Source organism: Chionomys nivalis, chromosome 25 (assembly GCF_950005125.1).
Source record: "Chionomys nivalis chromosome 25, mChiNiv1.1, whole genome shotgun sequence".
NCBI lineage: Eukaryota > Metazoa > Chordata > Mammalia > Rodentia > Cricetidae > Chionomys > Chionomys nivalis.
Window position 1 is genome coordinate 9414681 of NC_080110.1, and position 25507 is coordinate 9440187.

A 25507-nucleotide genomic window follows, 5' to 3' on the forward strand; every position below is an offset into this window, starting at 1 on the left:
AGGCAAGTTTGTTTGGTGTACCGTCCCCACAGGGTCGCTTTCTGGGTACAGCCTGTGAAAACATTTAAACTTACTTCACCTTCACGAGGACGCCAACCTTCGCCTGCAGCGGACTCCAGAACTCCCACCCGCGCGTGCGCACTGAGCTTCCCCGGCCTCCTCTGGCTCGGGAACCTCCAGCCGGCGGTTCCTTGTGCAGAAATTATCGCTTCCGCCCGGCGAGTTTTGCCGGGAGCACCGAGGGGCGGGCCATGCAGCAGGTTAAAATGGAGCTGATGGAGGTCCTGCGGCGCGGGCTGCAGCAGGTCACCGGCCACGGCGGACTGCGGGGCTTACTGAAGATTTTCTTCAGGTAGGAGGCCAGAACTCGACTCCCGGGTCTCTGGGGACGGCTCCGGCTGCTTTCCTGGAAAGGGACCTGGGTTCGATCGCCTTGGAGGACCGAGGCGACAAGCTCAGTCAAGGACGACAGGCTCAGTGTCCGGGCTGTCACCCTGGGAAGTCTACGGCTCCGGCTCCGTCCCGAGTAATGGCGCTGTTCCGCAAGGGCTAGGGCCACTGGGCTGCACCTGTCCCGAGTCCTGGGGTGTAAATTTACCGACGAGCCCTCGGTGACCTTGGGAAAGTTTCCCGCGGCGCCGGCGAACAGTAAAAAGTTGAAGGAGTCGATCCTTAGTCTCCATTTCAGTCCCTGATAATCCTGCAAGCAGCAGCAACTGCAGGGAACCATTTGGAGGCCTGTAGTGGATTGGAAAATATGAAGATAACATTCTTTGAGTCCCAGAATAGTTTGCTAACTGGTGTGTCTCTGGGTGCAGGGAAGGTAGATGCGCGCATTGTGGCCTGAAGGTCGTGCTTTCAATATAATTTAAGCACATCAGTGGTGATGGTTCATTTTTCTCACCTGTCTACATGCTACTGGGAGAACACAGGAGATGCCAGAGTTCTTAGCAGTGAAGTTCTCTAACGTTGAGTGGCAAGAGCCTTCTACGGAAGGCTAGAAGGTGTGTAACTAACTCTGTCCCCAGAATCTCCTCATTCTTGTAGCTGATGCAGCAGTAGATGATAGTCTTCTCTTTTTTCGAGACAGCGTTTCTCTGTGAAACAGCTCAGCTGTCCTGGAACTCACTCTGTAGACCAGGCTGGCCTCGAACTCAGAGAGATTTGCCTGTCTCTGCCTCCCAAATGCTGAGATTAAAGGTGTGCGCTGCCACCGCCCAGCTTCTGTTTGTGTCTTGAACAGTGAACCATTCTGAGATGCCTTTTCCCCGTATACTTACAGGGCAAATGACATTCGGGTTGGTACTTTGGTGGGAGAAGACAAATATGGAAACAAATACTACGAGGACAACAAGCAGTTTTTTGGTGAGTGCAGTGTTTTCTGTGTGAATAATTGGACTGGGGTTGGGATTTGAGTCTGTTTTCCATATCATGCATGAGCTTATGCAAAGTACTTGGAAAGAAACGTAAAATTCGACAGAAGATCTAAAAGATGAACCAACAAGATGGCTCGGCCAGTTTGGACACCTGCCACCAAGCCTGATGACCTGAGTTATTCCTGAAGTAGGCTCTTTAGACAACCATGTGCCACATCTTTCAGGTGAAGAAACCAAGATTTCAGCTGGCAATTACAGTTTACTATTACAGTTCACATGGCTGCAAAGTTGGTACCCCAGAGGTTAGCATCTTATTTTATAGCCATAACCCTCTAAACGCAAACCACAGAATTTTATGTTGAAGGAACTGCGGGCCGCGTTCCTGCTGCCTGACTCCTGGCCGCCAGCTAGCTTATGCCCCGAAATAATTACACGGAAACTGTATTCTTTTAAACACTGCTTGGCCCATTAGTTCCAGCCTCTTATTGGCTAGCTCTTACATATTGATCTAACCAATTTCTAATATTCTGTGTAGCACCATGAGCTGGCTTACCAGGAAAGATCTTAACCTACGTCTGTCTGGAGTGAGAGAATCGTGGCGACTGACTGACTCGGCTTCTTTCTCCCAGCATTCTGTTCTGTTTTCTCCGCCTACCCAAGTTTCTGTCCTATCAAAGGCCAAGCAGTTTTCTTTATTAATTAACCAATGAAACAACAGATAGAAAGATGACCCTCCTCCATCAATTTTAGACTTGGGTTAGACATTAAGAAGTAATCTGAGCTTGGCATTGTGGCTCCCATGATCCTAGCACTCTGGAGGCAGCGGCAAGAGAATTGCCAAATGTTGGAGGCTAGCCAGGACAGCCTGAGTGAGACCATATCTCAAAAACCAACAAATGCATGAATGCATGAATGAATGAATGAATGGAAGGAAGAAGGCAAAGACCAAAAGAAATTGCCTAAAAACTGGTTTTTTTTTTTTTTTTTTTTTTTGGTTTTTCGAGACAGGGTTTCTCTGTGGCTTTGGAGCCTGTCCTGGAACTAGCTCTTGTAGACCAGGCTGGTCTCGAACTCACAGAGATCCGCCTGCCTCTGCCTCCCGAGTGCTGGGATTAAAGGCGTGCACCACCACCGCCCGGCTAAAAACTGGTTTTTATAGATGATGCAGCCAATGTTCAAGGAAATACCTTTGCCAAAGAGACTTAATCGTATAACAGAAATGGCAAAAGAGCCCCAAGGGGTTTTCTTTCCACTCAGTCCTGTGTTGTTAGGAATCAAACTGGCTTTTCTTCTGCTCTCACACTAAAATAGAAGTATCTTCATTTTTGCTGATCATTAATGTGATATGTACTGTTGTAAACATTACATTTTAGTGTCTAGAGCAGAGTGAGGATTGAGCTGAGAATTTTAAATAGTTCAGTGATAGAGTCCTTTCCGTGTGTGCCCAAGGCCCTGAGTTCAGCTGTTAAGTACAGGGGTAACAAGGAAGAACAAAGTGGAAAGTGCCTTCTGCTGTAAGTTTATTTCTCTTCTCCTAGTTTAATTAGTTTAGTTACATTTCTTGGCTTAACTTCTTTGCGTGTGGTGTGTGAGTCCCATGGTGTATGTATGAAGGTCAGAGGACAACTTGAGAGAGTTCATTCTCTCCTTCCACAGCGTAGGATGCAGTGATTGAACTCAGGTTCTCACACTTGGCTGCAAGCCCCTTTGCCCACTGCCATCTCGATGACCCTTGTACTTTTCCTTCTCTTTTTTTTTTTTTTTTTTTGGAGCTTGTCCTGGAACTAGCTCTTGTAGACCAGGCTGGTCTCGAACTCACAGAGATCTGCCTGCCTCTGCCTCCCAAGTGCTGGGATTAAAGGCGTGTGTCACCACCGCTCGGCTTTTCCTTCTCTTTTAATACTTTAACTTATGTATATTTTAAAGACTTTTTTTGTTTATTTAGGGTTTTTTTTTTTTTTTTTTTTTTTTTGGTTTTTCAAGACAGGGTTTCTCTGAAGCTGCGGAGCCTGTCCTGTCCTGGAATTAGCTCTTGTAGACCAGGCTGGCCTCAAACTCAGAGATCTGCCTGCCTCTGCCTCCAGAGTGCTGGGATTAATGGGAGGGCGGGTAGATAGATAGCTCTGTAATTAACAATACTTACTGCTCTTGCAGAGGATTTGGCTTCAATCCACAGTATCCACGTGGTAGTTCATAGCTGTCTATAACTCTAGTTCCAGGGGAGTCTGATGCCCACTTCTGACCTCCATGGGTACCACGCACACATGTGGTGTACATATATACATACAGACAAAGCACCCATACACATAAATAAAAATAAATAATTCTTTAAATAAATAGTAAAAAACAAAATTCCTGGAAGTGATTGCTAAGTGTGTACATGGACTCTCAAGATCAAAATTTTTTTTTTTAAACTTAATGGATATGAATGTGCTTGCCTGCATTTTGTCTGTACCACAAGCATGCGTGGTGTCTATGGAAGCCAGAAGAGGGTATCAGATACCCTGGAACTGGAGTAACAAATGACTGTGAGCCATTGTGTGGGTGACTGGAAACTGAACCAAAGTCCTCTGGAAGAGCAGCAAGTGCTCTTAACTGCCGAACCACTTCTCCACCCCTGATTTTCAACATTTTAAAAAATGGATGTCTTATTTGAAATTGCTAAGGGTCAGCCCTGTCCTAGTATAAATCTATTCCCAAGGCCTAATTTATCAAACCTTTGCCACGGGCATCCCATCAGCCTTGACATTCCCCTGCCTGCTTGGATTATAGTTCTTCTCTTTTTTTGTAATGCGTTTTGTGTGCCAGACAGTCTGGTCTTGAATTCAGCTGTTCTGCCAATGGACCTAAAGGAAACTGAGAGCGGTTTTGTTGTGTGTGTGTGTGTGTGTGTGTGTGTGTGTGTGTGTAGGCCAACCTTGAGTGTCATTCATTTGCCTTCACCTTTTTTCCTTTCATTGGCCTGAAACTCACCAAGTAGTCTAGGCTGGTCAGCCCGTTTGCCCTCGGGGTCCTCCTATCTCTGACTGAGTTGGTATTATATGTACCTACCACCATGCCTCATTTTTGTTTACTTATTTAATTTAATTATGTGAGTTCTGGGGATCAGACTCAGATCCTTGTACTACAAGGAAAGCACGTCACTGGCCAGTTTGCTCCCTAGCCCTGGAAACAGTTTTAGAAGCAGTAGATAGGCCGCTCAACTCATTTCACAGATGTTTGTTAAATAAAATAGCACAGCCGTGCTGTCTGAGAACATGAACTGTCCTCGTACCTCACCATCATTTCTACTACGCCCCTATCATATAAGTTTCACATTTCTCCAAAGGATCACATGGTCCCTGTTTTTTTTTTTTTTTTTTTGGTTTTAAATTATTTAGAATCCTAAATTAACATGTAGTGTTGTGAATACATTTTGGCTCTGATCTCTGAAGAATTCTCTTTTCTGGGAATACCCGGGGCAGGCAGGACCACACGTGCCTCAGCTCATTTCTGTGTCGGGGAGTTGGGGAGAAACAAGGATTCTCCACCCAGAAAAGGTTGTGAGCCCCCTCCCCCAGCTTAATCCCTGTTCTGTGATGAGGCCTGCTTCCCAGTGCACCAGGATGCGGTCCCTCGAGCATCGCCGTTGTGTTAGAACACAGCGGTACTGTCTTCTTGGTTATGTGCAGATGCCTAAGAAATGATCTTCTCCCGCGCAGGCCGTCACCGATGGGTCATCTACACCACTGAAATGCACGGCAAAAACACGTTCTGGGATATGGATGGAAGCATGGTGCCTCCCGAATGGTAAGCTAAACCGCCACGTTATTTATCCGAAGGACCTATCGCCTAGTTACTTGTAAGGTGTTTGCTAGTGATGAGAGTGTGCCTCTGGGTCACAGTGTTATACAAGTTACTCCACAGCGTAAGTGGTTTAAAGTAGCAATCACTTGTTTTTCCATAACTTGTGAGTAAGGGGCTCTAGGCCAAACAAGATCTGGTCTCTGCTCTGGGATGTCCGGGGCCTCGGAGTTCCAGGCTCAGCTGAAGGCGTGTTCACTTTGCAGTTGGCAGGTAGTTAATGCTGGCTGTCAGCATTCATGAATGCTAGGAGCCTCACTGAGGCTGTGGTTGGAACCTCTTCATGTTCTTCCAGTGAGTGTTAGACCTGGCCTTGGAAACAGTTATTATTACGTCCGTCTTCCTTGCATTGAGACAGAAAGTGCTGCCCCAGTTCGGCAGAAGGCATTGAGTGTCTTTTCTTGAAGGCGTGTTAAAATGACGTTATATGTATGTAATATATAGTGGTGTGGTCATCTGGGAAGACACACGCACAGTGTCACCTATGCGAGCGAAGGGAACGGCACAGAGAAACCTGGCCCTGGACTTCTCCAGCAGTTTGAATTCAGCCATGTCCCTCAGCTTCTTTAGGGCGTGATTTCCTCATCTATATAGCAAGAGCCCTAAAATTCCTTAAGTCTCTAAAACCTATGGTTTCATAATATGCATGCAAATTTATATAAAATATTTCAGAGCAAAGTACTAATATTTAAATTTTTGTTTTTGATTCTTGAAATAACAAACTCTGAAAATCCTTCCCACTTGGTCTAAAAATTTTCATTTAAGAAAATTCAAACAACAAAGACACAGCTAGAAATTGCTGATGTAGTGGGGCAAGCTTGGAGTCCTGTCCACGTAGAAGGCTGAGGCGGATGGATAGCGCCTGGCTGCACAAGAGGGCTGGGGCGATGGCTCACTGACAGTGCTCACCCAGCACCAGGCTTTGCTCTCAGCTCCTAGTACTACAAAGCAAACAGCAGTAAACGTAACCCCAGAAGTTACTGCATTAGGTTGGCTGTGACATGGGATTCTAGTTGAACCTGGTCACTGACATAGTTTGCGGGTCTATTGAAAAGGAACTGGGGTAATTGCACAGTACACTCTTCAATTCTAAAGACTCTTGGAAACCAGGCCTGGGATGTTACAATGTAGGTGAAATGCAAGCGTAAGACAGAAAGAACTGGGGATTGCCATGAGCTGGAAACACAGACTCCTCCAAGAGGGTGGCACCCTACTCAGCTCTCCCTGGTGCTGGTAGGTAAGAGACACACCAAGGCTTTCCAGATAATGAGTGTATTTGTGTTTTCATTAGGAGAGTTCTTGTTTTTCTAACATTATTATTTTTTTTTTGTAGCAGTTTAAGTATGCCCAATAGAATGTTCCACGGTGATGGAAATCTGTGTGTCTGCACAGTCTAACCCAGAAGGCACATCTGGTCCCAAGTACTCTAAAATGTGGCTAATACAACTAAGACAATGAGTCATTTGTTTATTTACATATAAGTTGGGGGTGGGGTCAGGGCTTCATTCTGTAGCCTAGGCTGGTCATTGGTGATCCTCCTGGCTGAGCTTCCCGAGTACTAAGATAACAGATAGGTGTCACCCTTTTATTCATATAATCAATCTTTTATTAGAGTCAAATGGGCTACTTGATTGGGCAAGCCGTTTTCCAGAATGCTGTTTGGCAAAGAAAACAAGTCTCCCAAGCCCTCTCACGCGCAAGGAGGTTTTCACCTGGGCTGGTACTCAAACTGACTGGGAGCTCTGGTGCCCTTGCCGGAAGTCACTGAGTGCGAGAGGTAAAACAGCAGCGGCTCAGAGGTGGCACCTTTAGGCTTAGTGTTGGTGTTTTAAGGGAACTAGGCTGTGGCTCTGTTACGGTCCAGGGAGCTGTCCGGGTCTAGAGCTGCCATCCCTAACTAAAGCAGTTCTCTGTGTTAAAGGACTCAACCCACACAGCCTCAAGGTCAAGTGTAGGGCTTGCCAGCTGAGGGACCACCTTGCTTTTGTGAGACTGATTGTCTGTAGCTGGAGTTCGTGCTGCGCGGACATGAAAGACGTGTGTGCCGTTGTGTTCAGACTGACATCTGTCCCCTGTAGATACTAGCTTCTGTGCTTGGCGTCAGCATCTTGGGAGCCGGGAAACAGGGGGTGCTGGTTTAAATTATGTGGAATGAAGCCCATTTTAAACTAGAATTAAAAATTTGGCGAGATCAAAGTCCTGTTGAGCCGAGCGAGCGAGTCCTTTTATATGCGATCATGTATAGATCACACGGATGAGAGGGCAGAGCTGGAGAAGACAGGAGCACTCTGCCAGCTGCCTGAGGGCGACAGAGGAGAGGGAGCTGGGTTTCTCTGTGAAAGGGGTCTCCCAAGGGTAGACTTTGATGCCTCCTCTCTGTATGGGGGAGAAGTGGTGGAGGCAGGCTGAGCTCTGTTTGTTCTTAGACTGACCTCAGTCTGCTAGCTGTGACATGCTGTGGAGTTCTCCCTTCCTCCCAGCCGTAAGTCTGAAGGTGACCCGGATGTCATAGTTTCTGCCTGTGATCTTGGCGCTCCAGAGGCTGAGGCAGGATGGCCATGAATTCAAGACCAGACTGGAGTACAGTGTAATCCTGCCTAACAAAACAAAATAAAACTGAAGGTGAGTTTATCTTTAAGTAGAGAACCAGGTAGCATTATGCATGTGTGGTATGAGTAACAGATGCAACTTAATCATCGCTGTACACTCAGCTTTATTGAGTACACAGTGCTTCTAAACTAAAGTAGATACTACAAACAGAACATTGGATAAAACACGTGTATGTTCTTATGGCAGAAAAACTTGTGTCTTTTTCTGGGTGTATTCAAAGTAACCATGAAAGCAAAGAAGATAAAATGAAACTGGGATTTATGTGAAGGAGGTAGAGCACAATGGGGGAATCCAGGGTGTGTGTCTATGTGTGTGTGTATTTTTTTTTTTTTTTTGAGACAGAGTCTTGCTCTATAGCCTATGTTGGCCTCAAACTCATGATCCTGCCCCGACTTTTGGGTGTTGGTAGCTGGGGTTAATGGCATAGACCACTGTGCCCTGCTTAGGAGGTTATTTTAATACAGGGGACAGGGAAATCTTTGAGGAAGTGACATTTGGGGAATTTAGGAGGGGTGGGGGTTCCAGGAAGAATTTTCCCTAGAAGCTTAGCAGTGGGAGATCTGGCGTGTCACACACACTCTTGGTGTGTTGCACACAACCCTTGGTGTGTCACGTGCACTCCTCGGTGTGTTGTAAGAACAGCAGTATGGCTAGTTTGACTGTAGCATGCCAGTGAGGGGGAGATGAGATACAGGATGGGACAAATCCTGTTTGGTTTTCAGGCTGGAGATACAGCTCAGAACACGTGCCCAGCATGTGCAAGCTTGTGCTCAACCCACGGCAGACTAAATCAGTCAGTCAATAAGAGTCATTAAAGTAGGAAAAGGGACATGCATGAGAGTTGTTGGAAGGTTTCCTCACGTGTCCTGCATGTGGACAGGGTGTCACAGAAATAAGGCCATGCTTTTCTTGTTACGCTTTGCCAAGTAGCCTCCAGTCTGGATTTGCCCCAGTGGTAATTATAACTTCTGTCAGTTCATTAAGATGTCTGCTAGGTTTTCTTAAAAAAGAAATGACTCGTTTTGCTTTCGTAGTTAATTAGCATCTTGTAAGGCAATATGTTGGAGTTTCATATCCCATTCATATTTTTAATCTATTTATGCTAGTATCAATTCCTGTTTGAGTCAGTGGATTATAATCAATTTCTCTAATTAGTTCTTTTATTAATTAAATTGGGCTCAATTTGATTACTGGGGCGCATTTGGAATGCCTTTTGGATGCTTTTGAAATGACCCCATCCTTCTTAGAGTGCGCCCTTGCTTTCCGGTTCCAGGGGCTTCCCTTTCACTTCATGGCTTCTGTCTCCACTTTGTGAACACTGACTTCTCTGCAGGGGATGGGTTAGGGCGTGCCATCCAGCCTGATGCCCTGTCAGGGCCGTGGCATCCATTCCAGTCAGAAGGAAACTGAAGAGCCATGAGCTCTGCTCTTTTTGCTGTAATAGTTTTGCTAGATGATGAAAGTTGAATGGGATCTGAGGATTACAAGACAGTGTAGTGGTTGAAAAGCCATTGAACGTCATTCTGCAAAGTTGGTCGTGAGTGTAATGAAGGAGGATATTCCTGATATGTGCTGAAAGCTAGGCTTCTCCCAGGTAGCTAAGCTGGGAACTCACAGGAAAGGGTCTTGATTGAAAGGGCTACACAGCAACGGTGAACGTTAGGAGAGCAGAACTGACTTCTCTTGCTAAAGAAAGATTTGGTGGTCTCCATATTAGATCAGATTAGCCACGGCGTTCCTTTAAGACAGAGCCTGATCCAGAGCAAGATCGTGGCTCTTCACCCCTTTAGTAAAGGCTGAGAGAAATGAGGAAGCCACGGGGAAATGTTTGAAGCTAGCGGGGGAGCCTTATGAAGTTTAAGGAAAGAAAGCATTTCCGTGACGTCACAGTCACGTGTGTAGCAGCAGGGCCCTGTGTAGAAGCTGCAGCAAGTTATCCAGAAGATGCAGCTGAGATCACTGATGAAGGTGGCTACGCTAAATGACAGTTTCAATGCAGATGAAACAACTCCCTCCACACTAGAGTTGAATTTCATAGCCAGACTTGAGAGACATCAGTGCCTGGCTCGACGGGTTACTCTCCTCTTCAAGCCCCATGCAGCAGAGGCTTCAGGTCAAAGTCAGTGCTGTTTGCTGTTCCAGAAACCCATGCTCTGAGGAAGTGAGCAAACCCTGTGGTCTTTGAATGCGATGGCAAAGCCTGACAGCAGCATTTCTGCTCACAGCCCGACTGACTGATGTCGCCGTGGAGACCTACGGCTCAGAAATAAAGATTCCTTTCCAGCATCGCTCTCACTGACAACACTTCCTGAGGGCTCCAAGGGAGATGGACAAGGAAATGATTGCTTACAGTCCTGCTAACACACACCCCTTCTGCAACCCCTGCATCAAGGAGTAATTCTGACTTTCAAAACATTATTTACAAAATACATGCAGTGATTATAGCTACTACAGACACGATTCCTCTGATGGATGTGAGCGGTTCATTGAAAGCCTAGAAGGTAGTCACCATTCTGGAGAATATTAAGAACATACTTATGGATGATGTAAAAGTAGCAGTATACAAAAGAGCTGGCTCCAGCCCTCATGAATGGCTCTGAGGGGTTCAGGGCTTCAGAGGGTGCGAAAACGAAAGATGTGCCAGAACAAGCAAGGGAACTAGAATTAGAAATAGAGCCGAGATGCCAGGATGTTAATGGAATAGAGATGCTTACGGGCCGGGAAGGAAAGAGACCTTTTGAGATAGTGTTTCCCGGTAAAGGTGCTATGAACATTGTTGAGATAATAGCAAAGGATTTAGGGTATTACATGGACATAGTTGGTAAAGCAGTAGCGTGGTTACAGAGGAATAACTGCAAGAGGGTCTTCTGTGGGTAAGATGGTATCAAAGGGCGTCGGATACAGCATGCGAATTCCTTACGGAAGACTCAACTGATGTGGCCAACTTTGGTGTTGTTTTTAAGTGTTCTTTTGTTTGTTTTTTTGTTTTTTTTTTTGAGACAAGGTTTCTCTCTGTAGCTTGGGAGCCTGCCCTGGAACTCATTTTGTAGACCAGACTGGCCTTGAACTCACAGAGATCCACCTACCTCTGCCTCCCAAGTGCTGGGATTAAAGGCATGAGCCACCACCCACCGCCCGGCTTTAAGTGTTCTTTTAAGAAGATGCAGGGAGCTTAGAGGGATGACTCGGTGGATAAAGTGCTTCTTGTGCAAGCGTGAGGACCTGAGTTTCGATCCCCAGCTCACTCGTAGCCCAGGATGGTGTTGTGCACCGGGAATCCCAGCACTGGGAGGCAGAGTCGAGAAGATCCCAGACACTTGTTGACTGGCCTGTCCAGCCAGCAAGCCCCAGGTTCAGAAAAGCCTCTCTCAAAGTAGTGAGTAAAGGAAGACACACATTGTGTCAACTTGCAGTCTCCACATGTACTGCCCCGTGGAGCCTGCACTAGCATACATGTTCATGTCCCCGACACACAGACACACAAAGAAAGGGAAGAGAAAGTGCCAGGCTAGGGGTGTATCCAGGAGGCAGAGGGCCTACAGGAGAGACAAGACTTCAAGACGAAAATGATTCGGGATGATGGCTAGCAACTTCCAGCAATAAAGTATTACAAATTAGGGTCTGTGTAGTTTAGGGACATACTGCTACATACTTACTAGATGCCTAATTTTTCTATGTACAATCAACCAGAAGGCTTCTTGTGATACTGTCCTTCATGTGCTGCTGAACACACACTGTCCACGACATTTCCCGAGTGGTTTTATAGCCCCGCCATGCTTCCTGCCTAATACCGCACGTTCCGTTCCCATCTCCCCAGTCTGTATCGCTTGTTGTGCTTACTTGATAATTCTTTAGCTGTAACTAAGTCAGTGCTTCCATCCTGGTCCCCTCAGTAGCCTGCTACCTCCCACTGGGAACTTCCTCCTGACCCCACTTTGCCTCCAGACCCACACATGGATGCTCCCAAGGGTACCCCTCTTAGACACTCACCTTGCTGGGTTAACATACAAAATAGAGTTTCACTATGACATTTTCATACATATCTATAATAACTGGGCATATTTTCCTCCCACCCCAGCTTGGCCCCACTTCATGGCATTTGTATTCTGGTTGCTATGTAGTTTCAAGAAAGAGGTTCAGGCATTAGGCTAATCCCTCAGGAAGCTGCTGTACAGCTAGTTGTCTGGTAGGAGGTGGTGGCTCCTAGACTAGCGTGCAGGTTACACAAGCTGCAGTTTAGGGTGGGAGTTATTGGGGCACCAGTTACCAGACAGCCGGGCATAGTAAACATTGGCTCGCACTCTCTTTGTTAGCAATTGGGTGTCTTCTCTGAGCACCTCTGCTCCGGGCCTTCACAGAGCTACAGTGGAGGTGCCATCTGGAGCTGTGGTCACGTCTTCACTCTGAAGGCCACACTGCCACATGCACAGGGTCCTTTTGCACAGAGATACCTCATAACTTGACAGCTGGCTTCCCCAGAGCCAAAAGTTGGAGAGAAAGCAAAAGAGTCCTCTCCAGGTGGAAGCCTGGCTTTCCAAACCTAATCCTAGAAGTGACATTCTGCTTGTTAGGAGCGAGCCAGTTAGTCCCTGCTCTAAAAATGGGCATTGCACAAAGGGGTGAGTCCAGAAAAGGAGATTGTTGGGGGCCCTCTCGAGAGGCCTGGATCACAGCTACAGGAAGCGAAGGTAAGATCTATGTAGAACTTTGAAATGAATAGGAAAAAGAAATGCTCATTGAGGAGCCGGGCCTGGTGACACATACCGGAAATTCTGGCTCTCCATAGATGGGGATAGAAGCAGAGTAAGTTTGGGGCCAGCCTGTACTACATAACATGACTTTGTCTTAAATACCAGTAAGAGTAAAAGCCCGTTCAGATCGTTTGCTCATCTTTAAGTTCAAATCACTTTGTTGTTGTGTCTTTTGTCCGTGTCTTTGATCTGGACACTGGTGGTAGGTAGAGTTACCAAAGTAGGGAAAGCGGAATGGGATGGGGAAGCAGGCTTGGGAGTCAGAAGTTCTCTTTGTGGGAGCAGCTGGGGCAGAAGAGTAGTCAGTTGAAACCACTCATTGGAAGTCAGGATAGAAACTGGTGCTGGAGACAGGGGTTTGCTGTGATTTTAGCCAGTGTACTGTGTAATTTAAAAGAATATGGCCTTCGGTGGCATGCCTCGCTTGCTGCTCTGGAGACCAGGGAAAAACAGACCAACTGTCTTGCTAGAAATTGAGCTCGGATTGGTAAATTGCTTACGGCTTGCAAGGAGTCTCACAAGCCTGTTCATTAGGCGAGTCTGGACATGTCTCAGGGCTGGTGTGCATGGGACTGGCAAGCTCCCGGAGGAACGGGAACTCTAACGCTGCACCTCTGTCTGCAGAGAGGTTGACTGGTGGGGAGCTTGAAGCTTTTAATCACAGGCGAGCTTCTGCACCTGCCAATGCGCCTCTCCTCTCAGGAGACCATGTGCTGTGTCGTCTAGAGGGTGAGAGCACACAGCTCCTGGATGGCTGGCTGAGCTGTCTCCTGCTTCAGTGACCGCGAGCTCTCAGGGAGAGGAACATCAGATGCTGCCCAGCTGGCAGGCCGTGGTGCCTGTCTTCTGCTGAGTCCTCAGGTGCCGGGAGGCCTTTGATAGTCTTGCAGCTTGTTCAGCAGCTGCATAGTCTCACCTGGGGACAGATCTTCTTCCAAGGCCTTGGTGAATTTTGTTCGAATCAGAAATCCTTAGTCATCCTGTCAGCTTCGCTTATTCTTCCCCAGTCTTGCAGGGAAGCGAGTTCACTCTATGGCTCTCACCTTGGCTCTGCTTCTGTCATTAGCCGGTACAGCCACCGGGTCCCTCTGTGGATAAGCAGAGGGTGTGTGTGGTACAGATGTTGGAAGGGCACTGGGGCTGGTGGGTCTTGAAGGAAGAGCACAGTACTGTCTGTAATAGAGCATAGCGCTCTATTTACATGCAGCAAATATTAATTGAGGGCCTCGCTACATGTCAAGGACTGGGATGCGTTTATTGAGAAGTGCAATATATATGCCCTCTGGGAGTTCATAGCCACTTAGTGAATACAGTCAGGCAGAATAATAATGTTCTACAACTCAGGGTTTCCATTTTCCTGTCAACCTTTTTTTCCCCTGATGGGATCAGCAGTAAGATTTTAATTTCACCAGGAATTTCTATTAGTTCCATTGCTCATATGGAATAACCTTCAAGTATTTAGTTAAGTAAATAATACATATTTATGCCACTTTTATTGTCCCCAGTTTTATCTTTAAATTAACTATCCCTGCCTAGATGGTAATGCACAAAAGTTCATTTTCATTGGGTATGGTAGTTAGCCTGTGCATGGACTCACAGACATAAAAAACAAATAAATAATGAGTAAATTAGACATAAAACTTGACAGAGTTAAAATGTTACTGAGTTGGAGAATTAGAATGTTTGAATGATTTCATGCATATAGAATAAAATTATCATTCTCACTTACATCAGTAGATTTACTGTTGTGACTTGATGTATGGGAGCCCTGAATTGACTACAAATTGTGGTTTAATGGCTTGCTTAGTCTTTTCTCTGCAGCATGTATGCTGTGTGCCCACTTGGTGGCACCGTCTGTTCATTTTTAGCTAATGTTTCCCTCAGTGTGCAGCACATATGTCTCCTTGTATATTGTCTCGCTCTCTTTTTCTCCCTCCCTCCCTCCCTCCCTCCCTCCCTCCCTCCCTCCCTCCCTCCCTCCCTCCCTCTTCCCTTCTCTTGGACTGTATTCTAGATTTTTTTTAAAGAATAAGGTTATGGAGGGGATTGTGTGGAGTGGGTGAGGTAGACAGAAGAGAGTCAAGCATGATTCTTTAGGTTAGGCTTGACTGGTCAGTACCATAGTGGTGGGTGAAGTAGAAAGGGTGGAGGTGATTGTGCTGGTCTATGCCTGTCCTTTCAGAAGTAGGGCTGTGGGGGAAGAAGAATCAGGAGGTGAAGGCCAGCCTGAGCTGCATGATACCTTGTACCAGGGAGACAGGATTATAGAAGAAAGGTAGTCAGGCAGGTGGGTGGGCAGCCTGGGAGGAGATGTAGGTAGTGATGGGCGGGGCTCAGTGTAGAGCATCTGTGTATAGTGCATGAGGCCCTGAGTTCAATCTGGAGCTCTGCAAAAATGCAAAGCAAAGCCTGGTTATTAAAGGTTGCAGCTGTTAGGGAAACCTTGGAAATCCGGGGGATGGGGTGCAGCTAGAAATAAGCTCTGAATTCCTTGGGTTTTGAGCATGCGTCCTTGCCATTTCACACACCTGATACAGGTCAGCTGCTGGAGCAAAGGAAGGTGTTTGTTGGGGGACTATGGGCCCCCAGACCCTGAATTTCCTGTGACCCCCTGCCTGCCGGAGTAAACATCTTGTTTTCCTATGCTTGCAGCTGCTTTGAGCACAAGACCCTAAGGAGTTCCTGATGGCAGGGGAGTGGTTTCTGGTGGGCTTGCTTGCAGCTGAGAGTTAGGGCATGGCCATTATAGTCCAGGAGACCCTATATAAGCTGCCCTGGAACACAATAAAGGGACATTCTTGGAGTATTCTTGGCATTACCCGTGTCTCTGGGTGTTTCAATCTCAAGGCCCTTGCCCGACTCGCGAACCGTAGCGCATAGAGCAGGTGTTGAGCTACACAGGTGTTCTTTTTGAGATGTGGGGTCTTGCCGTGTTGCCTAGCTCAACTCCTGGGCTCAGGTGGCCCTCCTGCCTCAGCCTCCTGGGTAGTTGCTGCCTCTGTCCCATAAGAACCACAGCAGGGAGAAGAGATGACAGTCTTGGCCACATCCTCTTTAGAAGAGAATTTGTGGTTATAAATACTAAGCACTTACAGCTCTGACATATGCACGAGTTTGTGCCTCCTTCCCCACTCAGACGGTTCCTGCATCTCAGCAAACATTCTGCCCGTCAGCTGAGTGTTCCAGGAACTGGGGGCTTTTGTACAATGGCAATTTGTATTTAAAATTAACATCCCATTTATTGCAGCTGTAAATCTCAAACTGTAGTTCTTAAGCCTCAAGGCTTAGCTCATAAACAGAATAACAAGATTAGTAAATTGAATACTTTTTGCATAAAAATAAAGAATAATCATTTTCTCTTGTTCTTTGATGAATGTTTGATAAACTCTAATGGAAAGGATTTAATCCTCCTCAACAGTTCTATCTATTTACAAATTTAGTTCATTACATTATTTTAAGCATTTTAGTTAGGTTACATCTATAAATTTAATATATTTGATTTTTCCCAATTCTTCAAATGCTCAGTGAATAGGGAGACTAACAGCCCCATCAAGCAACTGTTCTGATCACATAAGCAATTCTTTTTACTTAAGCCAGAAACTTAAGGGTCATCTTGACTCCTCTTTCTCGAGCATCTGCCAATTTATTTTTCTTGCTTTCTCCTTTTAAATTATTATTAATGTGTCGTTGTTAGCATGAACTGTTCTGGTATTTCCATGCCTGCACCATTGCTATCATAGCAACCTGCCCTTTTGCACCTCCCCTCCACTTTTTAAAATTGTATTTGTTAGTGTGTGGAGGGGTGATGTGTTGGGGTGTGGTAAATGCATGTTGCAGTGTGTATGTGGGAGTCAGATGTCTTAGTTAGGGTTTCTATTTCTGTGAAGAAACACTATGACTATGGCAACTCTTATTAGGGGTTCTTACATTGTCAGAGGTGTAGTCCATCATCATCATGGTGGGATATGGCACATGCAGGCAGATATGGTGCTGGAGAAGGAACTGAGAGTCCTCCATTTGATCCACAGGTAATAGGAAGAGAACTGAGTATCCCACGGAATCTGATCAAAGGAGACATACTTCCTCCAATAAGGCCACGCCTATTCCAACAAAGCCACGCCTCCCAATAGTGCCACTCCCTACAAGCTCAGGGGTGTCAATTGCATTCAAACGACCACCCCAGAGAACAATTTTGTGAAGTTGGTGCTCTCTTCCCATGTTGGTGTAGAGTCCAGGATCTCACTCAGGCCTCCAGGCTTTCTGGCAGGAAGCCGCCTGCTTTTCTCCCTGCATGGACTAAACATCTGATTGCTGCCCAGTGATGTCACTCAAGCCCAGGCCAGTTGCCTCCTGCTTGGCTTTTGCAGCTACAGCCCAAATGATTTGATTACATTCATGCAGCCCACTGCCAGTGTTGCCGTTGGAGAGATTAGTGATTGGGTTTTATCTGGTTTTTGTTTCCCGTGCTGAGCATTGAATTTAGGGCCTGTGTGTGCTAGGCTGGTACTGTACCACCGAGCTACACTCCTAGCCCATGATGAAGTCTGAGGGCTAGTCATCTTCGCTCTTGTTTCACGTGTGTGTGTGTGTGTGTGTGTGTGTGTGTGTGTGTGTGTTATATTTGGGGTTTGCTCGTTATCTTAATTGACTGGATTTGCAGACTCAAACCAGGGGGTATGCATGTGAGACCAGCACTCCTCACTGGGCTCTACCCCAACCCCTCTTTCTTTTTCTGAAACCTCATGTAGGGCGTATTGTGTTCTCCTCGTAGTGAGGATACAGTTCCCATCCGCTTGCTTGGTCCACAGGCTTGTATGATCCCAGTGCTTTCCAGCTCTGAACACTGCCTTACACTAATGTTTGGTCTCATTGACTCTGTTTTTTTCTTAAACTGTGAGGGCACTCTTGCTCTTCATGGAGGCCTCGCGTGTCCTGTGCAGAAGAGGCGCCCTCCCCCTCTCACTGTCATTCTTTCCCCGTTGGCATGTACCTCTGCCTGGCATTTTATTTTATTTTTTAATTTCCCTTTTATTGAGAATAGATTCCCCCCCCCATACAATGTATCCTGCTTATAGTGTCCCTCCCTCTACTCCCAGCTCCTCCCTACTTCCCCTCCCATCCTGACCCACCCCTTTCTGTCTCTCATTAGAAAACAAACCAGCTTAGAAGGGATATTAATAAAATGTAAGAAGATAAAACAAAAACTAACACATTAGAATAGGACAAAACAAACCAACAGAAAGAAAAGAAAGAGAAACGGACAGACGCAGAGACCCACTTGTTTGCTCACTCAGAACCGTATTTGTATTTCTGGGTCTGGGTTACCTAACTCAGGATTTTTTTTTTTCTAATTAGAAAAAAAGTGAAATCGTGAAATTGTCAGGTAAATGCTTAGCGTTTATTGTGTATTTTATCTTTCTTGTCTGTTTCCCCAATTCCCATACTAAAACCTTCCAAGCACATAATAGCTTGTAGATGAGTGCTTATGGGATGAAGATAGATATATTTTCTGGGAAGCAATCATTATTTTTAGAGAAAATGATCAATTTAAGTCCTTAATGCAAAAATGACACTCATTTAGGATTTTAAAACAGATTTGGTTTTGTTTTTGTGTATAACTGATGTGCCTGCAGGTATGTCAGTGTGCTTCTGTCTCGTAGGCTAGAAAATTCCTTATCCTTACCCACAGAACTGGAGTTAGAGCTAGGAGCCTCCATGTGGGCATTGGGAATGGGACCCGGGTCCCCTGCAAGAGCAGGAAATGCTCATGCCTACCGAGCTATCTCTCCAGTGTTCCCCCGCCCCTTCCTTTTTAGAGACAGGATCTTACTGTGTAGCTCTGGCTGGCCTGGAACTATGTAGACCAGGTTGGCCAGGAACTCATAGAGATCTACCTGCCTCTGCCCCTCCCGTGCTGGGATTAAAGGCCTGCAACATGCACCTTTCTTAAAATAGGTCCCTCTTAATGTTTGTTTTCTGACCATAAAACAAGAATACAAATATGTTCTAAGAAACCACAAATGAATGATTAGATTTTTCTCCTACCATTTTTAAAAATACAAGGTCTGGCTGTGTAGTCCAGCCTGGCCACGAACTCCCCATCCTCCCACTTCGGTCCCCTGAATGCTGGATTGGCAGGTATATGCAACCACATCCAGTTCTGTCTGATTTTGGTTTTGAGACAAGGTTTCATGTAGCCCAGTCTGAAGCTTGCTCTGCCATCCAAGGCTGGCATTGGACTGGTAACCCGTTTGCCTGTGTGTTACCGTGCTGGGGTTGCAGGCATCCTCAAAGGAGTCTTAGATTTTATTAAAAAAAAAAAGAAGTTAATGGAATTTCTACACCCGGGCTGTAGAAATAAGCTGGGGTTATACTTTTAAAACAAAGAACTCTCCTTGTTGCCTATGTCCAGATTTTTTTAAAATCTTTATTGTATTCATAGGTTATCATGACTGTGGTACATTCTGCGTATATCACAAGTAGGAGATTAGATAGATAGACATTTTCAACATTTCTGTGCGACCATAGTGAAAGATCGCATTGTAGAAATGACCTTAGAAAACACTCATTAAGGTAGACTGAGAGAAATATCTGTCTGCCACTAATCATTGTGTACTTCAGAGGAAGTGATTTTGCTTTCAGTGGCACCTTAAGTGAAGTAAGACTGGAAGTCGACAGAATCTATAGTCTCAAAATAATGACAGAAGACGTGGGTAGGATTTATAAACCATTTCCTGAATCGGTTTGATATAGGATATTTCACTTTAACACAATTGATTTCTTCTAAGTAATATGTGTTTGTTACAGAAAACAGTGAAGGAAACAAGCAGGCTGTTACACCGTCAGATGGAAACAATGACCATTAGCATTTTGATGCGTATTATTCTGATCTCCTTTTCTGTGTACATATACACTTTGGGTTCCATTCTTTAACATGTTTAAATTTCTAATTCAATTCATTTTGTGTATATGTGCTTTTATGAGTTTATATGCACCAGATGTATGCAGGAGCCGCTGAGAACCAAAGAGGGCATTAGATCCCTTCAACTGGAGTTAAATTTACCACATGGTGCTGAGAACCAAACCTGGGTCCTCTTCAATAGTAATAAGTGCTCTTAACCACTGAACCATAAGTCCAAGTCCAAAATTTTGTTCTTTTGGTGTGTGTGTGTGTGTGTATCTATCTGCCGTCTGTCTGCCATGTATGTGGGTGCCTACAGAAGCCAAAAGAGGGAGGGCATCAGATGCTCTGGGCCGGGTTACAGGTAGCTGAGCTCCCTGCAGTGGTTACTAGGAACTGGATTCAGGTCTTCAGTCATAACCGTCAGTACTCTGAACCACTGAGCTGTCTGTCCAGCCCCTGTTTTAATAATTAATGTCCTTGTTCTACCACTTGGACAAACCATTGAAAGTCTTGTGCACTGGATCCCTTGGTTATTAAATTGGAGCTATAACCTCCACCTCCCTTGTTACAAGGATAAATGAATTAATGGTTTTTGCAGTGTTGAGAACAATGCCCATGATTTACAAATGCTATCTAAGTATTGTTTAAAAAATTGACCAAACAGCCGGGTGGTAGTGGTGCATGCCTTTAATCCCAGCACTTGGGAGGCAGAGGCAGGCGGATCTCTGTGAGTTCGAGACCAGCCTGGTCTACAAGAGCAAGTTTCAGGACAGTCTCCGACGCTGCAGAGAAACCCTGTCTTGAAAAAAAATTTCTTTTTGAGCAAACAGCTTGCTTTTAAACCTTAAAATGCTTAAAATGTAGCAAATGTTTTGTCAAGTGATAGAGTAGTCTGTACTGTAATTTATAGTGAGAGGTTAGTCCAGTGGCCGTGCCATGCATAATTTAAGCGTTCCCTTTTATTCTTGGCTTCGTTCTTCCCATTTTCTCACTATTAGGAATAGAGCTGTAGTCAGCATCCTCCATGCTCATAAGCGTTTGGCCCAGGTGTCTACAAGAAAGAGTATTAAATGTAACATGTATGGCCTGTGTAGTTTGGAAGAAACATTTTTTAAAAAAATCAAAGTGTGTAATGACACATGTTGTATTCTAGTGAACATTTCAAATAAAGTGTAGATTTACTGAGACATTTTAGATGTTTAGTTTCCCTACCGTTCTTGTTTTAGAAGATTAGTTACCTCTTGCTGTTTCTAAGCACTATGACTCTGGAATTTTTTGATCTGTAATGAAAAATCTAACTTAGTTTTCTTTTTAAAACAAATCCATGCTAGCAGTGTGCTGAGAAACCTTTGTTTTCTCAATGATGCCACAGTCCAGCTTCCTCTGATTAGCTTGAGCCTGTGGGCACTGGACTCTTCGTGTCTGCTGTGCAGGTTCTTTTGTTTGTGACCTAACACTTGATATCTGCTAGTGACAGTCTTCCTGGCTTCCAGCATCCACAGTTGTCTTGGATGGACTTCCAGCTGATTCTAGAATGCTGTCATTGAATTCTGAAGGAGAACCTGTTGGGGATTTGATTCACATTTTATTTAATTAATAGTCCCTATGTTAACAAGTGTTGAGTGGCCATCTTATAAAGCATATTTGATTTTTAAAATTTATATCAACTTGGGCTGGGTAGGTGGGGTGGGAAGGATTGCAGTAATTATGATTTCACATCTCTGTTTCCAGTTATGTTGATTCACTTCAGTATATTTGAGTGTTGATCTTCCCTAGTGTTATACTTTGTCATTATAAGTTCTCTTTTTGTCTTTGCAACTTTCCTCCTTTTTGCCACTGTCTTATTTGTGGTCTCAGGGCTCTGGCAAGCTTTTCTATTTTATCTCTAGGCAACATCAGTTGTAGACAGTGCTCTTAGAATGTTGGTATCTTTAAGTCATTCTAATAAGTCCGACCCTATGCAAATAAAATACTTCTAAAGGTACCATTTCTTTTATTATTAGTCCTGCAGGCCAGAAACATTTTCTTATTTCTTTGTAGCTTATTGTAATGATTATAGTTTGTGTGTATGTGATTGGGTTTCAGAATGTGTGTGTGTGTGTGTGTGTGTGTGTGTGTGTCTGAGAGAGAGAAAAGGTCTCACTGTGTAACTCAGGCTGGCCTCAAACTCAGAGAGATCAGCCTGCCTCTGCCTCTCTAGTGCTGGGATTAAAGGCGTACGCTACCAGGCCTGGCTGATGATGGATTGTTGTTTACTTGTTTCCTGATGCTTCCATGTATCTTTGCAAGGATTTCAAATTTTATAAGTTACTATAAAAATTATCTTTTCCTTGCATTTTCTATTTTTCTATAAATTCTTCCATTTATCATGTAAGTTATCAAATAAGCATTTGCAGGCTTTAGACTATGGTTTCTTAAATATCATTTTAACCTTCAGTGGTCTTGAAAGTAATTAATTGAAAAAAAAGTTTTTTATTACTTAAGCTGACTCAGTGAGGTGAAAGGCCACTCTTTCTACTGTGCCTTAAACTCACATAAAGCCTTTGGGATGGGACAGTCTTGCTTTGACAGCTAATCCCTCTTCTTAGAAATTGACAGAACCTGCCCCGCAACCAGCAGCCACAAGGTTCTCCATATTTTGTTACTGGTCCTGGCTTGTTGGTCCCATTCACTCAAGTAATCCTGTTTTCTTTAGAGGTTGTAAGGTAGACACCAATCTGTCTTATACAGGCTTTTTAATTCTTCATTGCTCACCGATCATGATACAATTGTTAGATTCAAATAGGAATTGTAATATATACATTACAATATAATATATACATGTGCATGCGTTTTTACTGGTTTTAGCCAGCTACTCATCTAAGCCCATCAGTTACTGCTGTTTGTATGCTAGTTTAGAGACAGGCTCTTGCTAATGTAGCCCAGACTAGTCTTGAATTTCCTCTTCCTACCTCTACCTCAACACTGATTACGAGTCATCTTGCCCACATTAACTTCTGACCCCTCGAGGAGCTGGGAAGTTCTGTTTCATTTTGTTTTACGGTGTTGTTCTAACTCAGGCCTCATCGTGCCTGACCGTCTCTCCACTACTGTGATGAGCCCTCAGCTCTGGAAGCTGTATTCCTACTCCACTGACCTGAGTGCCTTTTCAGAGCCCTCCGACCTTACGGGGCACTCTGAGTCCCAGTACCTTCAGTAACGACAGCCTGTGTCTCTTGAGTACTACTTCAGAAAATAAAGACAAATGTAAAACAGTAAGGTGGCCCTACTTGGCTTATTTTTTTTTTTAAGGTAACAACTACTTCTTGCTATTGAGAATTGACTAGCTTTCTTGTATGGCTGGCCAGTTCATTCTAAAGGAAGAATGTAGTGTATTTTGAGCAACGTTGTGACACTTACATAGTTTGTATTGCTATAACTATGTTTTCATAGAAATCTCCTTTGAATCTTAAGCATGTAGTTTGCTTATAGGAGACAGGGTCTCATGTTCCACAGGCTGGCCAGGAACTCCTGGGCTCAAGCAGTGTTCACACTTCAGCCTGTGGGGCAGCCAGGTCTGCATCACCTTGCCCAGCTTGTTTTTATCATTCTACCCCTGCCCCAACACACACTCACGCACGCACATACACATGCACACACACACACACACACACACGCACGCACACGCACGCACACACATGCATGCGGATAGAGAACTAGAACTAGGCACTAAGTCCCCAGTCCCAAGATTTAGTATTTTTAACGTAAGTTGTTGATTCTGTGGTGTTCAGGCTCCAGCTTGAATTGAAGACACATGCAGAAACCGTTTTCTCCAGCAGAGCCCTCGTGAATTTCAAACTGAGGCTTTGTGAACCAGAGAAACCTGAGTGCATTAAATACCCAGAATGAGCCTGTAAACTCCCATTCCTCCACTGTCTGAGATCGACTCTAGAGTAACATTGTCACATCCACAGTCAGGACCCTCGTTATAAGCAATACTGTGTTGTGATCCGACAGCATCGTTTTCTTTATTTGTAATATGTAAAATAACAGTGTAACCGGAAAAGGATGGTGCCCTAAATTTGATGAGACTTAGTGATGACGGTGGCCAGCACGCACGGCTGAGTGCCTGCCGGTGGGGTTTCTGGGTGCTGTGCTGCTAGACCATAACCGGGGTCTTTCCTCTTCCAGGCACCGTTGGCTCCACTGTATGACTGACGACCCTCCAACGAAAAAACCACCGACTGCCCGTAAATTCATCTGGGCAAACCACAAGTTCAACGTGACTGGCACTCCGGAGCAATATGTTCCTTACTCCACCACGAGAAAGAAGATCCAAGAATGGGTCCCACCTTCGACACCCTACAAGTGACCTCAGGGAAGACGAGCTCCGGCGTGTACAGGATGGTACGGGATTGTTCTTGGATTCACACTTGTTCAGCTGACCATGAACTTGATTAAAGCTGCCTGACCAAGCAATGTCTTGGGTGTCTTTGCCATTTGTCATCCATCACCTGCAAAACATGCTCACACGTGACGGAGGGTAATTGGTATAGATGTCCCTGCGGGGGCGCTCTGGGGTAGAGCTCCCAATTCTGGAAAGTAGTCCCTAGTAGTGGTCATGTGTGTGGCCTTCCTGACTGCCATAGCTGGTGGGTAAGGGCAGGCCTAGTTCCAGCCGTGTGGAGAGACACAGAAGTTGGTGGCAGCATGCCTCCATGCTTCTAGTGTGTCTCTCGCTGGAGAAGGTTATTTGAGAGGTCCTATTTCCTAGGGTCTGGTCCTTTAAGAGTTTGATTTAGACTGTGTTCTCCACATTTCAGTCTGATCCTTTCTTTAAGATGAGACTCATGTAGCCCAGGCTAGCCTCAAAGTTACCATGCTAAAACCGAGAGTGACTGGGAACTCCTGATCTTCCTGGGATTAAAGGCATGCCCAATCACACCTGACTTTTGGGTGGCTTTTTAAAATCCAGAGATCCAGGCAACCAAGCCAGTATCTTGGAGAAGGAAATCCAAACTGGTACATCTGAAGCCAAACTGGTACATTTGAAGCCAGGGGTGTGAACTTCTGAGCCAAAGACATCAGCACTAGAACCAGTTCTAAATCTTCCTCAGTTGCTAGAACCAACTGTTTGCTCTGAGTCTTCTCCAAGTATCCCTTAGTGAGCCAGAACAGGCTGAAACTGGAGCCCTGGGGAGACATTGTTCAGTAGGCTCTTTAGGGCGGCTTCCTGCAGTGTGTTGATTGATTGACAAAGCACAGAACCAAACCATAAAAGGCACCTGTGCTGGGCTGAGATTCCGCGTGCCATGCTCAGCTTCCATTGGCGCCCCTGTCAGAAATAGATGGGCAGGGGGAACTAGGCAGTTCTTAGTCCCTGACTCAAGGACCATGCTGTTGCAGTGGATATGTGTAGAAGGCCTGCCTGTGTAGCCATTTTCTCAGTGACATACACTTGGAAAGAAATTAGCTCTAAATCCCAAGAATCCGTGAATATGTATTCCATGTTAACTCAAGCTTTGGGGTAATCGATATTATGACCCCACTGGTCAGAATGTATGGGGGTCACTTGGAGATCCTATTTCACTGTGAGCCCCAGAACCCTGACCTGTCCATGCGCATCCCCGTTTCATGGTTTATATCCTCTTGTCCCAAGCGTAGATGAGGGAGACATCATTTGAAGGGTGCCCGGGGGACCAAGTGTTCCTGTGGTGCAGAGGTTGGGGTGAGCCGTGTCCCTAACGGTCCATGTGTTGAAATCCATTGTGAGATATGAAGAGGGTAGAAATTTAATTTGGCCATGACGCTTAGAGGTGGGATTTTGGGGAGTGATTAGGCTTAGCTAGGGACATCAGTGTGAAGCCCTGTGATCCAATCCTGGTGGCTTTATCAGACGGAAGGAGACAGGCACACATGAGCTCCCTCCTTTCCGCCCTGATGGGTTAGTGGCTTTGACTACACCCACTCTCTAATTCTGAGAACTTCACACTTTAACCCTTAGGAGCTTCACTGCTGGACCCAGGACCTCTCCCCCCCCCTCC

The 25507-nt window shown here is 45.3% G+C and overlaps 1 protein-coding gene across 1 annotated transcript; it reads left to right on the forward strand.

Moving 5' to 3' along the window:
- Positions 1 to 206: 206 nt before the first annotated feature.
- On the forward strand, positions 207 to 23957 carry Ndufa12 (NADH:ubiquinone oxidoreductase subunit A12). Its single transcript, XM_057758040.1, has 4 exons — positions 207 to 352; positions 1283 to 1365; positions 5078 to 5165; positions 23655 to 23957. Exons 1-4 carry the CDS (start codon positions 252 to 254, stop codon positions 23833 to 23835), a joined length of 453 nt encoding a protein of 150 aa, XP_057614023.1. The 5' UTR covers positions 207 to 251; the 3' UTR covers positions 23836 to 23957.
- Positions 23958 to 25507: the final 1550 nt, after the last annotated feature.

Coding starts and splice junctions, on each gene's coding strand:
- Ndufa12 (XM_057758040.1), top strand. CDS start 252: ATGCAGCAGGTTAAAATGGAGCTGATGGAGGTCCTGCGGCGCGGGCTG. Junction 1,366..5,077: donor GGACAACAAGCAGTTTTTTG/GTGAGTGCAGTG, acceptor TCTCCCGCGCAG/GCCGTCACCGATGGGTCATC. Junction 5,166..23,654: donor AGCATGGTGCCTCCCGAATG/GTAAGCTAAACC, acceptor TTCCTCTTCCAG/GCACCGTTGGCTCCACTGTA.